Source organism: Anser brachyrhynchus (genome assembly GCF_964034855.1).
Source record: "Anser brachyrhynchus genome assembly, chromosome: 5".
In the NCBI taxonomy this organism is placed as follows: Eukaryota; Metazoa; Chordata; class Aves; order Anseriformes; family Anatidae; genus Anser; species Anser brachyrhynchus.
Genome location: NC_137699.1, coordinates 61,987,352 through 62,004,725, shown reverse-complemented (window position 1 = coordinate 62,004,725; position 17,374 = coordinate 61,987,352). Strand labels below are relative to the sequence as shown.

At 42.9% G+C, this 17,374-nt stretch overlaps 1 protein-coding gene across 2 annotated transcripts in view; it reads left to right on the top strand.

Moving 5' to 3' along the window:
* PELI2 (pellino E3 ubiquitin protein ligase family member 2) overlaps positions 1-17,374 on the top strand; it is a 76,688-nt gene that overhangs the window by 43,422 nt on the left and 15,892 nt on the right. For both annotated transcript variants that reach the window (XM_080594918.1, XM_080594917.1), the window contains exon 3: positions 16,536-16,637. In XM_080594918.1, coding sequence (XP_080451044.1) covers positions 16,536-16,637 — 102 coding nt within the window. The remainder of the gene's footprint in view (positions 1-16,535; positions 16,638-17,374) is intronic.

Here is a 17,374-nt window from a genome sequence, read left to right as displayed (position 1 = left end):
CAGCAGCTGCCTGGCACTTTGAGCGTGCTGCTGGCAGAACGCCGAGGCTCCCTGAAGCACATCCTGCTCCGCTCGTCGGAGTGCTGAGCGCTGTTAGCGTGCCGCCACGAGCGCACGGGATGCTGAAAGGCATCCTGCTCTGCCAGGAAGGTCGATAACGAGAGCTAGACGCTGAAGCCAACTGAAATGGGAAGCTTTTTAGCTAGGGAGTAGCTAGCTGTTGGAACAAGCTAACAAGGAAGATGATTTATTCCATCTTGAAGTGATCAGATTGGCACGGATCAGTTTTGAGGAAGATTTTAGCCAAACAGTATGCCTATAAAACCACTACAAGAACAACTGGATGAAATTGGAAGATGTCTGGTATGGGGAAAATTGGACCTGGCTTTACGATATATTTTATATATCAATTTTAAACTCTGAGTTAGTTAATATTGATTTCTCCAAAAGAGCCCTTAAGTGCTCCAAGGTATTTGATTGCTCTGAGGCAGATGTTTGCTGTTTTCTTCGAAGTCTGTTTTTGGGGGGGGAATAAGTCATACCGCAGTAACTGTAGCATGGTCTTCAGTGGTGGAAGATGCTCCTGTGTGTTAAAGTAGGTGCTGTTAGCGTTGTGTGAAGCTGGATGTGGAGGGTAAAGGATGCTGTAAAAACAAATTAAGTGTGGCTGTGAGTAAGTGCCAAAATTGAGGCTTTTTTTCAGGTGTAGAAAATGATAGCGCTGGGCTGGTGCTGAGGGGGAGTAATATCTGTGGATGGAAAACCTGGGAAGCTTTAGTCTTGGAAGATTAAAGGAAGCTACTGCCTTTATAGCCCATATGTGATTTGTTGGTTCAGCTCTGTCTGCGGAGGCATCGTATTGCAGGGAAGGAGGTAAAAGCCTGTGCCTTCGTGGATGTGGAGGAAGAGTCTCAGCTGTTGGGTTTTCTGTTTCTGGTGCTTCATTAGACAAAGCAGATGCAGTCTGTCCTTAACAAAGTAGAGATTTAAGAGATTATTTGCTGTTGTTGTAGAGGCTCAAGAGCAAATTCCAATACCAAACCCCTCCTCAAACTGAAGCTTGCATTTAACTTGTGAAAGATTAAAAATTGGAACAGTACTGCATGTAGTGTAAAGTGGTTTATAATCTTCCATAAACTTTTGTCTATAGCATCTGCTATCACTTCAGATCCCTGCACTGTCCATCCTAGCTGACTGAACTTAAAGTGAATCTCTTGAATGGAAATGATTTTCAATCAGTTGCCATGTACAGAAACTAAGAGGCCAGAGTAAGATACTTTGGTAAAAAGATGTTCTAAATGACTTATTTAAGTTGTATATGAATATATTACATATATAAAAACAACTGAGGTTGACATATGAGGATAAATTAAGGTAGCTGGAAAAAAATTAGTTGTGGAATGAAATTATCACAGAGCTTAAGTATGGGAGAATCAGTATAGAAATTATTTTCATAAGGGGCCTGTTGGACAAGACATTGTGGGACAGTAAGTTATTTGAAGTCATGTTGCAGATGGGGAGTACATTCAGTTACGGAGACAAAGACTGACATCCTTCCTTAGGTATTTATAGAAGAACTGAACAGGAGTTCCTGTAAGGTCTTCTGAAAGTAATTCTTTAAATAAAGCTAGCTACCTGTGTGATGATCTGTATATAAAAGAATTTTTGTGTTGGTGTTGCACTCCGTGTGGTCTCTGTTTTTCCAACAATACTGTGTTATTAAGTTCTGTTTTTTAAAGGATACGTGAATCTGTGCTAGCTTGTAGGGTGCTTGTTATGCAAACTGATAAGCTGTCTTCAGTTATAATTTTATTAAATGCAAATTTGGACGTGTCCTTCAGTTACTGACTTTGAAGAGATTATATTTTTCGTTGCGTTTCCATTTACTATCTTTGCTTTAAAAAACTAAGTTCTTAATTTTTCTCTGGCATTTGATCTGGATTGTCACTTTCATCTGTTGTCATTAATTAGTCATCTTGCTGGGTTTTGTAGCTTTATGTCTGTACTTTGCAATAGAACAGTTGGTTGCAGTGCAGATTTCCCATATTAACTATTTTTAAATCACTTTTAGCTCAGCTAAGTGGTGGCTGTTCAATTTTTGCAAGTTCATCTTCACTGTCGCATCTCTTCTGGTAGGGGAAAAAAAAAAAAGCCTATTCATTAGTTATCTGCTGTCTGTGTTAAATAACCTGATCTCTCATACGTAGATAATATTTGTTTCTGGGAGTCCCTGATAGCTGGTTCCTATTTCACCCCAAAACTTACCATTTGCACGTTGTGTCCTTGAAGATTCCTTTGGATGGCATCCAGATGTTCCAAATGGGTAACGGAATTTGATCCAAGGCCTTGTGACTTCAGCGCTTTATATTTTTACATGTTATATAATTAATGTATCACACATGCAGCTTGGTTTTCCAAGTCACGCAGCCCATGTCAATAGATAATTGCTCAGTAGCATACAGAGGGCAGAGAAGCCTGGAGGTGAAGGTGGGGCAGAGGAACGGGACGGTGCAAATGCCAGATGCAAGACTTGGAATGCGTTTGTGCAGCAGCTCTTCGGAAAGCGGTGATGGGGCTTTTTGGCAGCGGGCTTGCAGAAGGGAAGGAATCTTTTGTTCTTATCTGCAGCAGGCACTTAGTCATCGATTGGGTGATTCGGAACACTTTAATTTTTACGCTAGAGTCATCGAAGCTCAGAAACTTTACGAACGTTGGGCCGTAGCTTACGGCAGTTGAATTTATATTCATTTCGTGTGCCAAATGAACTTGAAAGCCTGTGTAACGCGAGCGGTCGAGGGGCAAAGTTTCAGACCCAGTTGTGCAGATGGAGTAGGCTGCCCCTCAAACCCTTTAGTTTGTCAGAAGCGCGTTACGTGGTAGGCAGCAGCTTGCTCAGCTCCCTGGGATTCAGACAGGTGAGGGCACTTCTGCACAAGCTGCCCCTCTGGCAGGAGATGGGCTCCGAAGTGAGAGTGAGCAAGCGGTAATCTCCTCAGCTACGTGCAAAGTGCGTAGGCAGCGATGCTCTTCTCTTACCCTGCAGTCTCCTGCTCGTGTGCTGCCTGCAGGGGAGAGCCATGCCTGTCTTACCAGCGGGCAGGAGCCTCGGAGAAAAAGCTTCCGGAAGTTCAGAGCTGCACCTGGACTGTGGTGTGGTGGACGTACCGTCAGGTGTCATAGGCTCCTCGTGCTGTGTGTGCCGTGCTGGTGTGGAAGGCGGTAAGGAATGAAGTATTTGGGTGGGGTTTTGTTTCGATTTTGCTGTTTTTTTTTTAAAGCAGCTACTAGTAAACTTGGAAAATTGTGGTTGGGACATGGTTTAACTTTGAAATGTGCCCAATGTTGCTACTAAAACTGTTCAACAGTAGCTTATATATTCATATCTCTGACTTCTTAAATGCAGGTCATACTCTTGAAGTCATTTATGTCCTTTACTATGGGCAGTCTGAGAGTACTGAGCGCCAAATAGTCGATCACAAGGCTCGGTGGGATTCGAAGCTCTACCAGGAAAGGAGCGAGCTGGACTGCAGTGGGGATTTTCAGACTTGTTCAAAGCTAGTTTAAACAACTGATTTAAGAAATTAAGTCGCTTAAACCACCAAACAAACGAACAAAAAAAAAAAAACACCACATGACTTAAATCAGTTAATACTGGGAGAAATGATTAACCTTTATCTAAGTAACTGGTACCCAGGCATTCTGGTGGGGGGGGAAGAACTTGAAGTATATTCTGCTATATGTAGTTCCCCAGATCCGTACTCTCCATGTAAAAGCAGACTGCTTTATCCTTAGGAGCAATTGCTGTTCTAGAGCATTAATCATAACCGTGCCTTATTTACAGAGGGGACCTCTGAAGAGTGTTGTGTCACTTCAGGATTTCTTCTCAGCATTTGTTCCATCCAATATAGGATCCGAAACCCGGTATATCCAGCTGCTGTTTTCCACAGAAATTGAGAAGTATCCCATAATTTGGTTACTGTGACTTCAATCTTGTGCTGTACCTTTTATGTATTTAATTTTTTATTGCTTCTGAACCTAGAGGGTTTGAGATATCACTTTGACCCCGTGTTCAGATAACTTGAGCTTATCGCTGAACGTGCACCCGAGGAGACGTGTTAATACAGGACAGGATTGTCTCACTTATTCCTGAGCGAGGCTGTGCGTGTGACTGGGGGAGGGATGCACACGGGTCAAATCAGTGCTAAAATCACGTGTGAACTGCCCGGATTTTGAAGAGACGTTCTCTTATCTAGTGTTACATATTCATATACAGCAAGTTTTCTGTAAAGCTTGCTTTAAATTTTAATAAACTGCCAAAGAGATAAGGGGTAACTTCTGGATGTGAATGCGTCCAGCACAGCCGACTAAACCCAAATGCCAGCGCTGCCTATTTTTAAAACAAATCTTTGTGGCTTCAGTTTTTAAGCTGGCATAATGCATTTAAATTATAGGGCCATATATTTTCCTTCCCCACCCCCCTCTGAATCAATCTTACTGAAAAATGATAGGAAACTTGAATTTGAGAGCACAATGAAAATAACAGGAACGGAGACCAATAGAGGCTACTAATCCTCTAATTACTTTCTGTGAACACTGGGAATTGGGCTGCAGAATATCCTTCAGTTCAATCTCGTGTAAGCTAAATTTATTCCTTCCCAAAGCTATAGAGGGAGGGATTTGCTGCCAGCTCAGCCTAGTGCTGGGCTGCGGTGGTCTTTATCAGACAGAAGTGAAACAGATGTGGCCACTGTTAAATATCCATCTTCAGGCTTGACTTCCCCTGGGCGCTGGTTGCCCTGTGCTCACCCTTTCACATCCTGAATTTCGAAGTTTAACCAAATGATGAGGTAGGTCCAGCGCTCTGCTCCGGTGGGGCTGAGGATGTGGTGTTTTTGTCGCAGAGGTGGTCAGTGTTGGACTGGGAAAGTTTTTTGGCTCTGCTCTGATATCGAAGCTGTTTAATGGCAGACGTTCCCCGTATCTTGGCACAGGTGCTTTCATTCTTGTAAGTTCTTTTGTACTTGTTTTTACTCTGTAGCTTACTGTTGATACTTGAATTTTTAGCTCATATTCCACACCAAAGTTGGTAAACAGGCAAAGGTGTTAAATAATTGCCTTTTGGTCGAACCTCCCTATATTAGTATTGAATTTATTTTGTAAGTCTGCTTAGCCTGGACTGTAAAAAATACTTGAAGTGACTGCTAGTGACAAAACACTTTGATAAATGAATCCTGAACTTGGTTGTTAGCAGCTTCTTGTAGTTGGGGTGGGTGGCCAGGAATGGGATGCATACCTCTCACTCGCAGTGTCCTCTGCAGTTTACCAGATAGGAGATGGCATGGCGCTGCCTCTTTGCATGAAGACAGGGGCTTTAATTATTTCCCTGCATAACTTTAACACACAGCCTGTGAATCAGGGCCAGACTTGTTGTCAGTTCTGCGCAGATCCAGAGACAGCACCAGAGGGGCTCGCAGCCAGTTATGTTTGGAAATGAGCTTGGCAACTGCACGAAGAGTGCAGCAAGCTCCTTGCTTCCTACTTGTTAGCGGGTTGATTTTTCAACTTCTGTGCAGCAGCATAAATCAGGATTGCATTTTCACTCCTGTTTAGTGTGTTAACTTTATGGCTTAAATCATTTCAGTAGCTCAGTCAAACAGTTTAAACAAAAAAGCGTCGGTGTTTTTTTAAATATACTGAGCTGCGTGTAAGGAATGTGAGTAAGTTCTGAACTTTACACAGGAAGGTGCTTGGGAATATGTATAACTGATAACTGCAAATGTTAGAAGTACTTTTTTCTTACTGTAGGCTCATAAAGATTAAAAAAAAGTGGCACACAAGATGCATGCCATTAACTGGCATGCTGTTTCTTCAACTTGGATATTAGCATCTGAACGTACACCAGGAGCCTGCTGGTCAGACCGATCTTCATCCAAGTAGGAGACAGATCCTACAGGCGTACCCCTTCTCTACCTTCTGCTCCCAAAATGCCTTACAGCAAGGATACAAGGTGCCAGGATGCTTTAAGGTGGGCTTAATGTGCTTTTCCTCTGAAGGATGCTATCAACAGTGTCTGTCCAGGTTGGTCAAGTACTAGTTGAACTATTCTGCAGGATTTTTTCTTTTGGTGGTAAGGAGAACGCTGAAGTCCAGTTTCTTGCAATGGCTTGTTGCACTTTCTGTAGGAACCTGGCTGATAGAAAAGAACTGAATGCTTTTGGGTTTGTTCTATCAAAGATTGCCTTCTCTTGGGACAATACTTGAGCTGTAGTGTGAAGTCTAGAAAGCAAATTCTGTCCCTTATTGGGCTTTAAAAAATGTAACTGCTTTCTATAAGCACTAAATGGCTTTTTGGCAAGAGTAACTTCACATCTCTTTTTTTTCCCTCTTGAGGGATTTTTCTACAGCTGCTTAACAGGTCTGTTAAGGTAACTGTCTAGAGAGTCTTTGGCTGTCTTAATGTAGAATTGATTTGTGTCAGATTGAATTTATGGTTTCTGGAAGCTACAGAATGATATGCAGCTTCTCATCTTGTTATTATGTGCTCTCCTTTGGCAGGCTGAGATTGGTGCTCGTGGGTGCTTTGATTCACAGAAGCATTCACCGCTGATGCGCCGAGTGTACAAATCTTTCAGTCTGTGTATTGATAGAAACCCTTGAGGGGACTTTAACTATTTTTTCGCGTGTTTTTAGTTAAGGATTCTAATTTGTGGCTATTTTGTGTGCTTGGCATCGCCAAATACGTAAGTGTAGCCAGGCATCTGCTGCTTTTGTTCGTGATGTATATAAATGAATTGGAGGCTGTTGGCACCAGAACGTCCGCTACAAACGCTGCTGCATCATTCTCTAATTACTGACACTTTGGTGGGTGTATCGGCAGTTTTGGGGGATGTGCTCCAGCTGCTGTGGCAAAATCATGTTTATGCCATCATGTTTTGATTTAGAGGCTTGTAGTCTTCCAGAAGAAATCCTGCCCTTAGTGAACTAAGGACAGGGGCTTGAGGGTCAGTATTCTCTTTGGGAGGCCACACACATCAGGGGAAATCTTAGTGGTCTTCAGCATGTGATCTCAGTACAGCAAACAGCATATTCCAGATAGTTTTCAGCTTGTCTTGCTTTTGAATGGGAAGGTTTCTTAGGCTTCCTTGCTATGATGAGAAGCAGCTCCATTACACCGTGGTAGTGAATAAGGTAGTAGAAATAAGGTTTATTTATAGTGAAGCCCTAGCAGTGTGACCAGGAACTGTGGCTCTTGGCGTAGCTCAGGTATTTCTCTTTCATCTTCCCTGTTTGTTGCAGATAGAGGACCTTAAATGTTCATTGTAAAGTAAAAAGTCTTCTTCCAAAAGCAGTATGTTGACAGGAGTATGTCCCAACTCTTTGGTCCTGCTTTCCTGGGCTGTTTTGCTTTCTTTGCACAAATGGCTATAAAATATCCTGCGGAAACCACACATCGAATTCATGCCTGTATGCGTTTTTTAGACAGTGATATGGCTGCGTGATGGGTTGAAGTTGAAATGGGAACAGATGTCTTCCAAAAAGTAGTGTAACCATTCCCCCAAACTGGAAGAAAAATAAAAATGACTTCAGCCTGTGCTGACAGGTACATGCAAATCTAACCTGTAATGCAGCGGGTGGATCTCTATACAGAACCATATAGGTTGGAATGGACTTTCAAGATCGTCAGGTCTGGGAATCAAACTGACCTACTGAGTCCCATCACTGAGCCGCGTCCCATGTTCTCTGTAGTGAACAGTGAAGATAATGAAAAGAGAATACATGGTGGAATAAATGAGAAATTGTGCTATGACTTTATTTTTTTTTAAGTATGAATGAATTACTGTTGGCTCTCAGTACATGATCTGCAAAATTTCCTGGAATATGCATGTCCTGGAAGCCTGAGACTCCCTGGATTTTTCAAAACCAGGTCAAGTCACATGAAATAGATGAAACTCAGTGCAGGGCAGCGGCAAATGTATGTCTGCTGGGCTTCCAGATCAGGTGTGGTGTGCTCAGTGCAGGACTACGGTAGGCAGCTCTGGAGCAGTTGCAATGAAAAGCAGTGTGCAGGCAGTAATTTGCCCAAAGGAGCCTTCGGGAGTTTACAGTTGTGCTGTGGGTGGTTGATGCATCTGACTCCGTCGTGGCTTATTGTGGCGTGTGTCTGAGCTGGTCAGGACTCCTAGGTGCCGAGGTAGGACGCGGGGCTGCAGTAACGGTGGGTTTGGCCATCTCTCTTTTATCCCTGCAATTCAGGCAACAGCCTAGCCGTGCATTTCGAACGCCTGCTTTTGTCTGAGGAGCAGCCTGCCCTGGAGTAAGGGCACGCACAGAGGTGGTGTACTGTGTGTGGCCAGCTGTCTGCCAGCACCCACCCAGCTTTGCAGTAGCTGATCCAGAAATACCTTTTTTTTTTTGCCCCTTACTTGTTGTGGTACCCAAACAGAGGATTTCGGGAATTGGGTATTCTGGTGCCTCCTCTGGAGAAAGGGCACCAAGCGCTGTATTAGCCAGCTGTGTAAAATATAAAATCTATACGCAAGGGCAAATTCAGCAAATGGAAAAGGTAATTTAATGTATGCCTGTAGAGTCGATAAATGATAAATTGCTTCAGCAGCAGCGCGCAGCCTCGCGTGGAGCAGGTGGCTTGGATGTGCCCAAGAAATGAACGTGTCGTCCCTTCTACCCCGTCCCCCTCAGCACAAGAGGGTTCCTAAGAAATAAATGTGCATGTTTGAAAGCCAGGAAACTATAAATAAACTGGAGCATTTGCTGCGATTGTGTCTGCACAGGCCCTGAGCCTGTCTGCCTTGAGTTTCCGAGGGCCTGCCTTGTGCTCAACAAATGGAGGAGAGGCGACTTGCGGGTCGTGTATGAGCTCAGACGGTGCCACACGTGTAGGGTTTTAACAGATTTTCAACCATTAAAGAAATGGTTCATCTCATTACCTGTTACATGTGTATTTTTAACCTTCCCCCCTCAGTTTTGAATATTTGTCACTGTTAGTACTGAGATCATTTAACAAACAAACAAAGGTATCTGAAACTGATAGGGGATTTGTGATATTTTTACACGCTCGTGGTTTTTGTTTGAAAAACACGAGCTTAGAAACAGAAGACCAGCATTGCTGTGCTCAGCTTACCACCTACTGAAGACAAGTTTTCCCTGTAGGTAGTCGCAACACCTGCGTGTGTTTGAAATATTAGTTGGCAATGAGTACTGAGAGCTGCCTACAGATTTCAGTCCATTTCTTTGTGGCGACATTAATTTTCCTTACCTGTATTTACTGACTCTTGAGGGCTGCTTTTTAACCATTGCAGAATGAAATGAGAATATTGACAGCTGAAAGATTAGAGGTAAGAGGAGGTGTTAGCCTTGGTATCAAAATAATAATAAAAAATATTAAAAAAAAAAAAAAGCATAGATGTTGCAGTTGTAGTGTAGATGCTTGCTGACAAGGGGAGGAAGGAAGACCACTGAAGGATGGGCTTGCATGGCGCTGGGCAGGAAGCAGATGCAGGCTTGTTAAGCAGCTGGCCCATGGCTCTGGTACCTCATTTCGGCCCCTCTTGTGGCCCATTAAATTTCCATGATAATGTCTCTTATTTTCTTTGCAAAAGGCTGGAGGACAATATATATAAATAGCCGTATCAGTAGCTAGAGGTCAGCGTAAATTTTCAGTGTTATTTAAATACGGCGCTGCAGAAGGAGTAATTCTGGATGATTACTGCTGGTTTTAAGTTGAGACGGAATAAAACTGCAACTAGTTTTTAGTTAATGTTGCACGGACTGAAAATTGTCGTAATTTGCTGGGAAACTTCTGAAGTGGCCACACTTCCCTGATGTGGGCAAAATGTGTCATAATCATGAGCTTTTGGTGTGTGTTTCGTGATAAGCTGATGTCTGCTGGCTCTGGCAGACAGTCAGTCCAGAAATCCAGTGGAAATGCGTTCTTCGTTTTAGAAGGACTTCTTCCTCACTAGCTAAAGCTTCCTTTTGCTTTCAAGCTGCAAGAACTTTTGTCTGATGTCCCTGAGTTGTTCTTTTTTAGAAAAGAAACTGAAGGCCAGCAGCCAAGAAAGCAAGCATTTAACTCATGAAGGCACTGCTGCTGTCATTAATTTTGCACGCGTCAGTGTGGTGTCGGTCAGCTTGACTACCGACAAAGAAAACCAAAGTGTTCGCATAAATCACTTCATTGTCCTAACCCAACCTAATTAATGAAAGTAGGGTTCCCATTCTAATGGAGCAGCCCTTCCTGCGAGACATCTGCCTCTTTTCTTAATGGGTTTAGCCTTCCCTTCTGCCGTAGTGGGGAAGAGTTGGTAACCGTAATAATGCTAAGTCTGTCTCATGGTCTTTCAGGAGCTGGTTAGGCACAAGTGGACTACAAAGCTTAAATTTCCAAAAGCAGGGGATTTTTTGTCCTGGAAATACTGTCCGCAGACCAAAGAAAGCGGCGACATTTCTGTTTCTGGAAGTGGCCTGGACCTGCTCCCTATGAGCAGCAGAGAGAATTTCGAGATCTGCTCCTCCAGTTGATTCATCGACACGCTCCCTGCACAAAAGGTTTGATCTCAGTTAAATTAATGCAGTCACGCAGTGAGCTCCTGACCTGTTCTTGAACTGTGGGGCTGAAGGTGACTAAGGAAAATGAGCAACTTCATCAATGTCAGTGTGCCAGAAAGAGCTGCGGACACCAGCAGATGCTCCCAGATAGGGAACGTCTGGCTGCTGGTGGGTGTGAAGTCCATGTATTTTTTTCCCCCCTCTAGGTGAATTCTGTAGGTAAATGTAGAATCTCATAGTAGTACAGTTTGGGGGCAAAAATACACCTGTACTTTGCAAGCCTTCCTTTGGGTTTGATCCTTACTCCAGAACGTTTGCTGTACTGCTTTGACCATCAATAGAAGTCACATTTGTAGCATTTGTCTTCTGTAATAAGTGTATTACAGTAATTCATTGCAGGATGCAAAACGGGCTTACAGAGCTCTCAGAGAACAGCCCAGAGAAAAGGGATGGAAGGAAAATATGGGTTTCCCAGTCGTATTTTCAGAAATCTGACGTTGGAGCAGTTCACCTCTTGAAAAAGAACTCCACCTTAGGTCAGGGTATTTTACAGACCCTTGTGGATGGGGTGGCTTCCTGCTCATTTACCTCCCTGTGTCTTGCTGGTCAATAAAGGCATTTCTGGGGCTGTGTTGACACTGACCATTTCCTGTTGTGCAACAACAAATTAAAGTTTATTTTGAGAGGTGCTGCCCTGTCTGCCGATTGCCGGGGCAGCGGCCATGGGCGGTGGCTGTGGTTAGGAGAGAGGTGGCACTTGCAGTGCTGTCACGCTCCTGAGTAATGCTGTACGTTTGCAGATGTGGTTGTGTGCATGGCCTCTGGTTAAATGGGCATACATCTGGTCTGCTAAAGGTTTTTTTTAATGGTGTTTTCCATCCTTCTTCTGTATCTTTTGCTAGCAAAAAGAGTTCTAAGAAATGCAGGTTGTTTTTTTTTTAATTAAACTTTTGCCTGTTCTTACTCCCCTTACCTGCAAGGTGTTTTTACGTATTGGTAGAGGGCACTTTACTTTCTCACTTCTCAAAACCGTGGTGAAACTGATAGCAGGCACCTTTCTGGGGACACAGAGGGGGAGCGAAGGGTTCGGGTGGGCTGGGACGTTGTGGGCAGGCTGAGTTGCAGGGCTGGTGCTGTGAACGTGCTCTGCTTGATCTCTGCTCCGCTGTGCCCTGGCAGGTTTGTTAGCCATAGCCTTTAGCTGCTGCTTTGACAGTGAGTGCAGAGCGCTGCGATGAGGTTTTGCTCTCGAACTGGAGAGAAAGTGGCAAGAATGAAAAGTGTAAGGGAGCAAGGGAAAAAAAGGCCAGGTATAACTGGAACCAGTGGGAAGGAAACACCCAAAAACTTGAAGAGCTGCTATGAAAGCAGGGGTTGGAGGGGGGTGGGTGGTTGGGATTGTTCTTTTAAGTTGAATTGCTTGGGTCATGTTAGTGTGAGGGTGGGATAGTGGGGCTTCTCATACCTACCTCTCTTCGGTCTCTGATAATACATGGCACTTCTGATGTCCCTAAATCACTGGAATGCAAATCTCAGGGCAGTCGGAGCGCTGCGTGGCCGGGCTAACTGCGGGGCTTCCTTGGAGTGATGGAGAGGAGAGGAGCCTTCCCCTTCAGGTAAACTGCCCCAACGTACAGTAAGGATTGGAGCTACTTCAGTGTCCTTCAACTGGAAGTCCTATGGAGGTGAACCGATTGCTGTGCAAACGTGAGCTCTGATCTGAAAAGGTGCTTTTGGAAGTCTGTGCCTTTATGCTAAGCAGAGTACGGCACCCCAGTCATCTCCTTTTCCTTTCGTTTGGCAGTTGGACTTGCTGAAATCGCTCAGCCCCAGCGCGGACATGGAGCTGCTGGCAGTGGAATTATTCTGGAAAATCTCCCGCTGCCATCATTTGCTCCCCCTCTTCCTCCATGGGTTTTATGTCAGTTAGCCCCCACTCTGTTTCCTCCAGAGGGATTACTTGAATTCAGCAGCCTGAGACAGCTAACCATATCAAACAAATTGCTGTGTAGGCGGCTGAATTAATCTAGCCTGTATCTTCCCAACAGCATTCCTGCTGGACAGGAGGCAGCACATGCTATGGCCAGTCTGAAGCCACGTGTTTCTGATTTCTTTGGCGAGCTCAGGCTATATACGTTAGCAAGGTATTTTTTTTTCCATCAGTTGTTTCTTTTGGGAACTCGTTCAGGTTTTTTTTCCTGTGTTCAGTTGCTGATTTTTGCTAAACTTGTAAGAACCTGAAAGATGTGAGAACTGCTCTCAAATTCAGGTGCTCTTGGCCCGCAGACTCAAAAGCTTGGTGGCCTTTTCGCAAGCTTTGAAAACGTGCAGTGTTGCTGTGGTGGGTCTTGGCGGCCACGAGCAGGAGGTGGGGAGGTCCAGGCAATGTTTGTGCCTGGGTTTTGTACTTCTATGTGTTAGTTCCGCCTGGAAGGTGGAAGTGGTGGTGTCCAGCCTGAATCTCTGAAGTCATCTGCTAGAACTTGTGATGCTACCGTACGTCTTGTGAGAGTCAGGACTTCTCAGAATTTACCAGAGCAATGCAATTAGTGACAGCTTCAAAGACTTGGGGAGTAAAAAAGGAAATCCCCAAGTCTTTAACTCCGAGTCAAAGACTTGGGGAGTAAAAAAAAAATAAAATAAAATAAAATAAATCCTACTGGCAGGAGTCACTCTGGAAACCTGAATGCTGAAAGCAGTGAAAAACAAATCTCTCTAGTTTAGATGATAAAAACCAATGAGAATTACAAGGGGGTTGGGGCAATCAATCTCCAGGCTTTTTTGGGACTTGCAGTACTGTGGTTCTGTAGCTCCTCAAGCTGTCAAAATCCTTCATGATTTTGCCTGTGGCTCCATTTCACCTACAATATAGTTTTATTAAGATATTTACCCTACACTTGTCATAGTTCACTGTGCCAGTTGGTGGGATTTCTATAGTTCCTGAAATGCTGTTCCTTTTTTTTTTCTAGTTGAAAGTGGTCAATTGCTTTGAGACAATTAAAATAACAGTAAAATGTGTTTTGAATTGGAGCAACTGTTGGTGAAAGGACACAAGTCGAAACATTTCTCATAAAACTCTTAGCTTTTTGGAAAATGATTATACAATTCCAGGAAACAAAATGTGGCCTTTCACGCTGGAAATAACTGAGTTTAAACAGTGGAAGGCAAAGAGAAGGGGAAATAAAATGAGGAAGAAAAGATGGGAGGGAAAAGAAAGTGCAGGTTATGCCCTACCTTTGCTTTTCAGAGTAGATATTGACCATGGCCAACCTAGTGGGAATTATTAGCATATCTAAGCCCTAAGTTCTGTAGATGAGGACATGACCTTATTAAATGTATGTCTGGTAGTACTTACCTTCCCACTTGTTTTGTGTTTGTTCTTTCTTTATTATTTTTTTTGTCAGACCTTAAAAACTGCTGTTTTGGGTCTGACCAAGGTTTCTATTTGATCCAATATCATCTGACAAGAGCAGAAGCTTAGGGCACACATCCGTGCCTGGAATTTTACCCATCTGCTGGTGGCCAGTGCTGTATGGACCGGCTAGAGTTTAAGTCGGGACCACCAGGTGAACAGGTTCCTGATGGACCTGTCCCCCCACTACGCCCTCTGCTGCTGCCTAGTTTTTTTGTAAACAAATGGAAGTTTTGTCTGAAAGCTACTACTTTCTGATATTTGAAATGGTTTCCTATAACGTGAGTATCAGTTGATCATTACCAGGTCATAATTAAAATGCAAGGTATAGGGGTCTCTTATCACTTTTAGTCTTTCTCTTATACTTGAGGCACCTGAAAGCTGCTTGGGGCTTGCGATCCCATTGTTAGCTGTCAAACATGCGAAGAGGAAAAGCTCTTTATACATGGTTCAGTCCTGCAATTCAGTGCTTTGTCAGGCCACAAAGCGATAGTGACTTCATTTGTGTTGCACCTACAGATGTTGTTTGTTTTTGCAACATTCTGTGCATCAGTGTAATAGTTATTACAAAACAGACTATCCATTTAAAATGAGAAACTTATAATTCATGATCAGTGGGATACTCTTAACAGATAGATCCTGCTTACATCACTTTTTGGTGGTCATTATGACTGTTGAAATAAAATCAGCGAAACTAGACTGTATGGCTTGAAAACTCATCGCCTCCTAGGTGTTAAAAGCTTGCAGACAGAAGTACTGGAAGGGACTAGGAGAGGTCATCTTACCCAATGCTTTGCCTCTGGGTATTATCACCTAAGCCTAAATCTTTAGCAGGTGCTGAAGCTGCGAAGAGCTTTCAGCAAGAGGCACATTGTAAAAGCTGTCTCTAATCTGTTGCTGCAAATACTCAGTTTACAAAGAAATCTGTCATTGTTTTTTCAATATTTCATCAATATTTTTGCTTACCCTGGCTAGGCTTTTAGTATGCAGTTAGATGGTTTTTAATACCTCTAAGACTGAGTAAAACTTTTTAATGATTTGTTTAACAGTTATCTGTAACATCATTAAGATCATTTAGACTTCTGTGAGAAATGACAGATGAGTAGAACATGCTTAGTTGCTTAGTTGGACCTGGTGCTTAGGGACATGTCTTAGTGGGTGACATTGGTAGCAGGATGGTGGTTGGACCAGATGATCTTGAAGGTCTTTTCCAACCTCTCTGATTCTCCCACCCCTAGCTGTGAGCCGTGGTTGTTGTAGATGAAGAGCAACAGGAAGGAATGAAGCTACTGAGAGAGAACCTCTTGTAGGTAATGACCCCTGTCAACAGAAAAGTGGAGAAAGCTTTAATTTTACCTATTAAATCAGTACTTAAGTGTCTGCAAGTGTTTTCTGGGAAGTAACAGTCATTACCTTTCCTAATTGTGTGCAGTTATATGGACTTTATATTTACATTTATTTCCTTGTTAGCCAATAGACTTAGTTTCTTGGCATGTTCCACTCTGTCCTGAAGCTTTTATCAATGCATTTACATCGTACATTTAGTGCAATTACACTGACACTGCATAATCGTTTAAAGTAAGTATTAGTCTTTAAGCTTGAGAAACAATCACTAGTGCTGCAGAGATTTTGTGTGCGTCTCAGAGGTTCTGAAAAGATCATTCAGTCCCACCCTTTCTTATCTCTCTGCTGTGACAACTGTGCTCTTGTCCTTGAAAAAGGGTTCTTACTGGTTTTTTGAGTTGTGGGTGCTCCTTTGTGGGAGTGATGTCTGTTCTTGAACTAGTTCTTGGACTGGTACATTCTTCTTATCTTTTTTTTCTGAAAAAGACAACCTAGAGATGTAAACCTGGGAAGGCTTGACAAGTAAAGAACTCAGTCTTAACCAAACTGAGCAGAATAACAGTTGTTGTCCTCTTGTCTTGTTTTAAATACTGGAATACCATTTAGTCTTTGCTACACTCATATCTGTAGATACATTCATATCTTTAATGTATTCGTATCTGTAGAGATCAGTTCCCTTTGGCAGACAGTAAGAAATACTCTTTAGTGAGTGAGGAAAAACGGGTTGAAAGTGCATGTTCTTCGTTACAATTATTATAAAACAGCGACTATTTGGTGTAACTAGAAATCTTCTGAACTGTAATGACGTCCTTACCTCTGAAATCCTGGCACTTTTAAATGGAAATCAATTGTATTGCTCACTTATTATAAAAACAAAACACAGCGGAAGAACCACAAGACCTAGTCTTCAAAGGGGTTACAGGTTCCTCCGAGGCTTAGGAACTTAGTATAATTTCGGAGGTAAAAACCTCGGAAATTTCTGAGGTTTGGAGTCGAAACTATGAAAATGGTAGGTACCAGGTACTTTAGAACTAGAAGCAAACAAGTGCAGCTTGGGATTTCCTACTAAAACCAGAACAAAAAGTCCTACTGTACTTATTTACCAAGCCTTGTAATACAATGTTATGAACATAGGCAAAGGTGCTTATAAAGTAAAATAAATTTGATTATAATATTTATGTGGAAACTATAATAGATGTTTTTTGTTCAACAGGCTATCAGCTGTAAAGGTCAGCACAGTATCTCTTACACTTTATCCAGAAACCAGACGGTTGTAGTGGAATATACTCATGATAAAGACACAGACATGTTTCAGGTAAGACCAGTTCCTTTTTTTTTAAGCAACATGTGAAACCACAGTTCTGGATTATATTCTTCTAGGTATTTTGTCTGTTCTGTGGAACTTTCATGACCAAAGCCAGTTGCCTAATATGAGAGCCCTTTGAAATTTTGCATTGTCTGTTCTCAGACCAGCGCCAGCACTGTCAGTATCCTTACTGCCTTACTCCTTTCACTGCTTTTTGCTTTTTCTACAAGGACAGTGTCACAATTGTATAAGTACTAGAAAAAAAAATGAGTAGTCTGAATTCATGAATAAGCACAAGAATGCACCTTTCCACCTACTCCCCACCCCAGCTTCCAGTTAATTGAGTAACTGGAGTAAAAAGGAAGTAGATAAGGAGTAGAGCGTGGGATAGGAAAGGGAAAGTAAAAGCAAAGGGAGGAAGGGGCATGTGGGAGCTCTGCATTGAAGGAGGCAGGCTGGTGATAGGATAATAAAACTGTTCCTGGAGGGTATGCAAATGTATCAAACGGTGTAGGGGACTGTGCTGGGTTTTCTCTAAGCTATCTTATATCCAACAGATATGTATTTCTGTTTCTCTGCATCATCTAGCATTCTGGTAGCCTAAGCTACTTTATTGCGTAATGCTTGCTTTTATACTTGATAAACAGAAAGTCAGTAGAAAGTTAGACTTGAAGCTTGGGGGAAAACAGACATGCACAACCTTTTCCACTCTAGACTAATCAGGTCTGTCTTGTCAGTGACCTCTG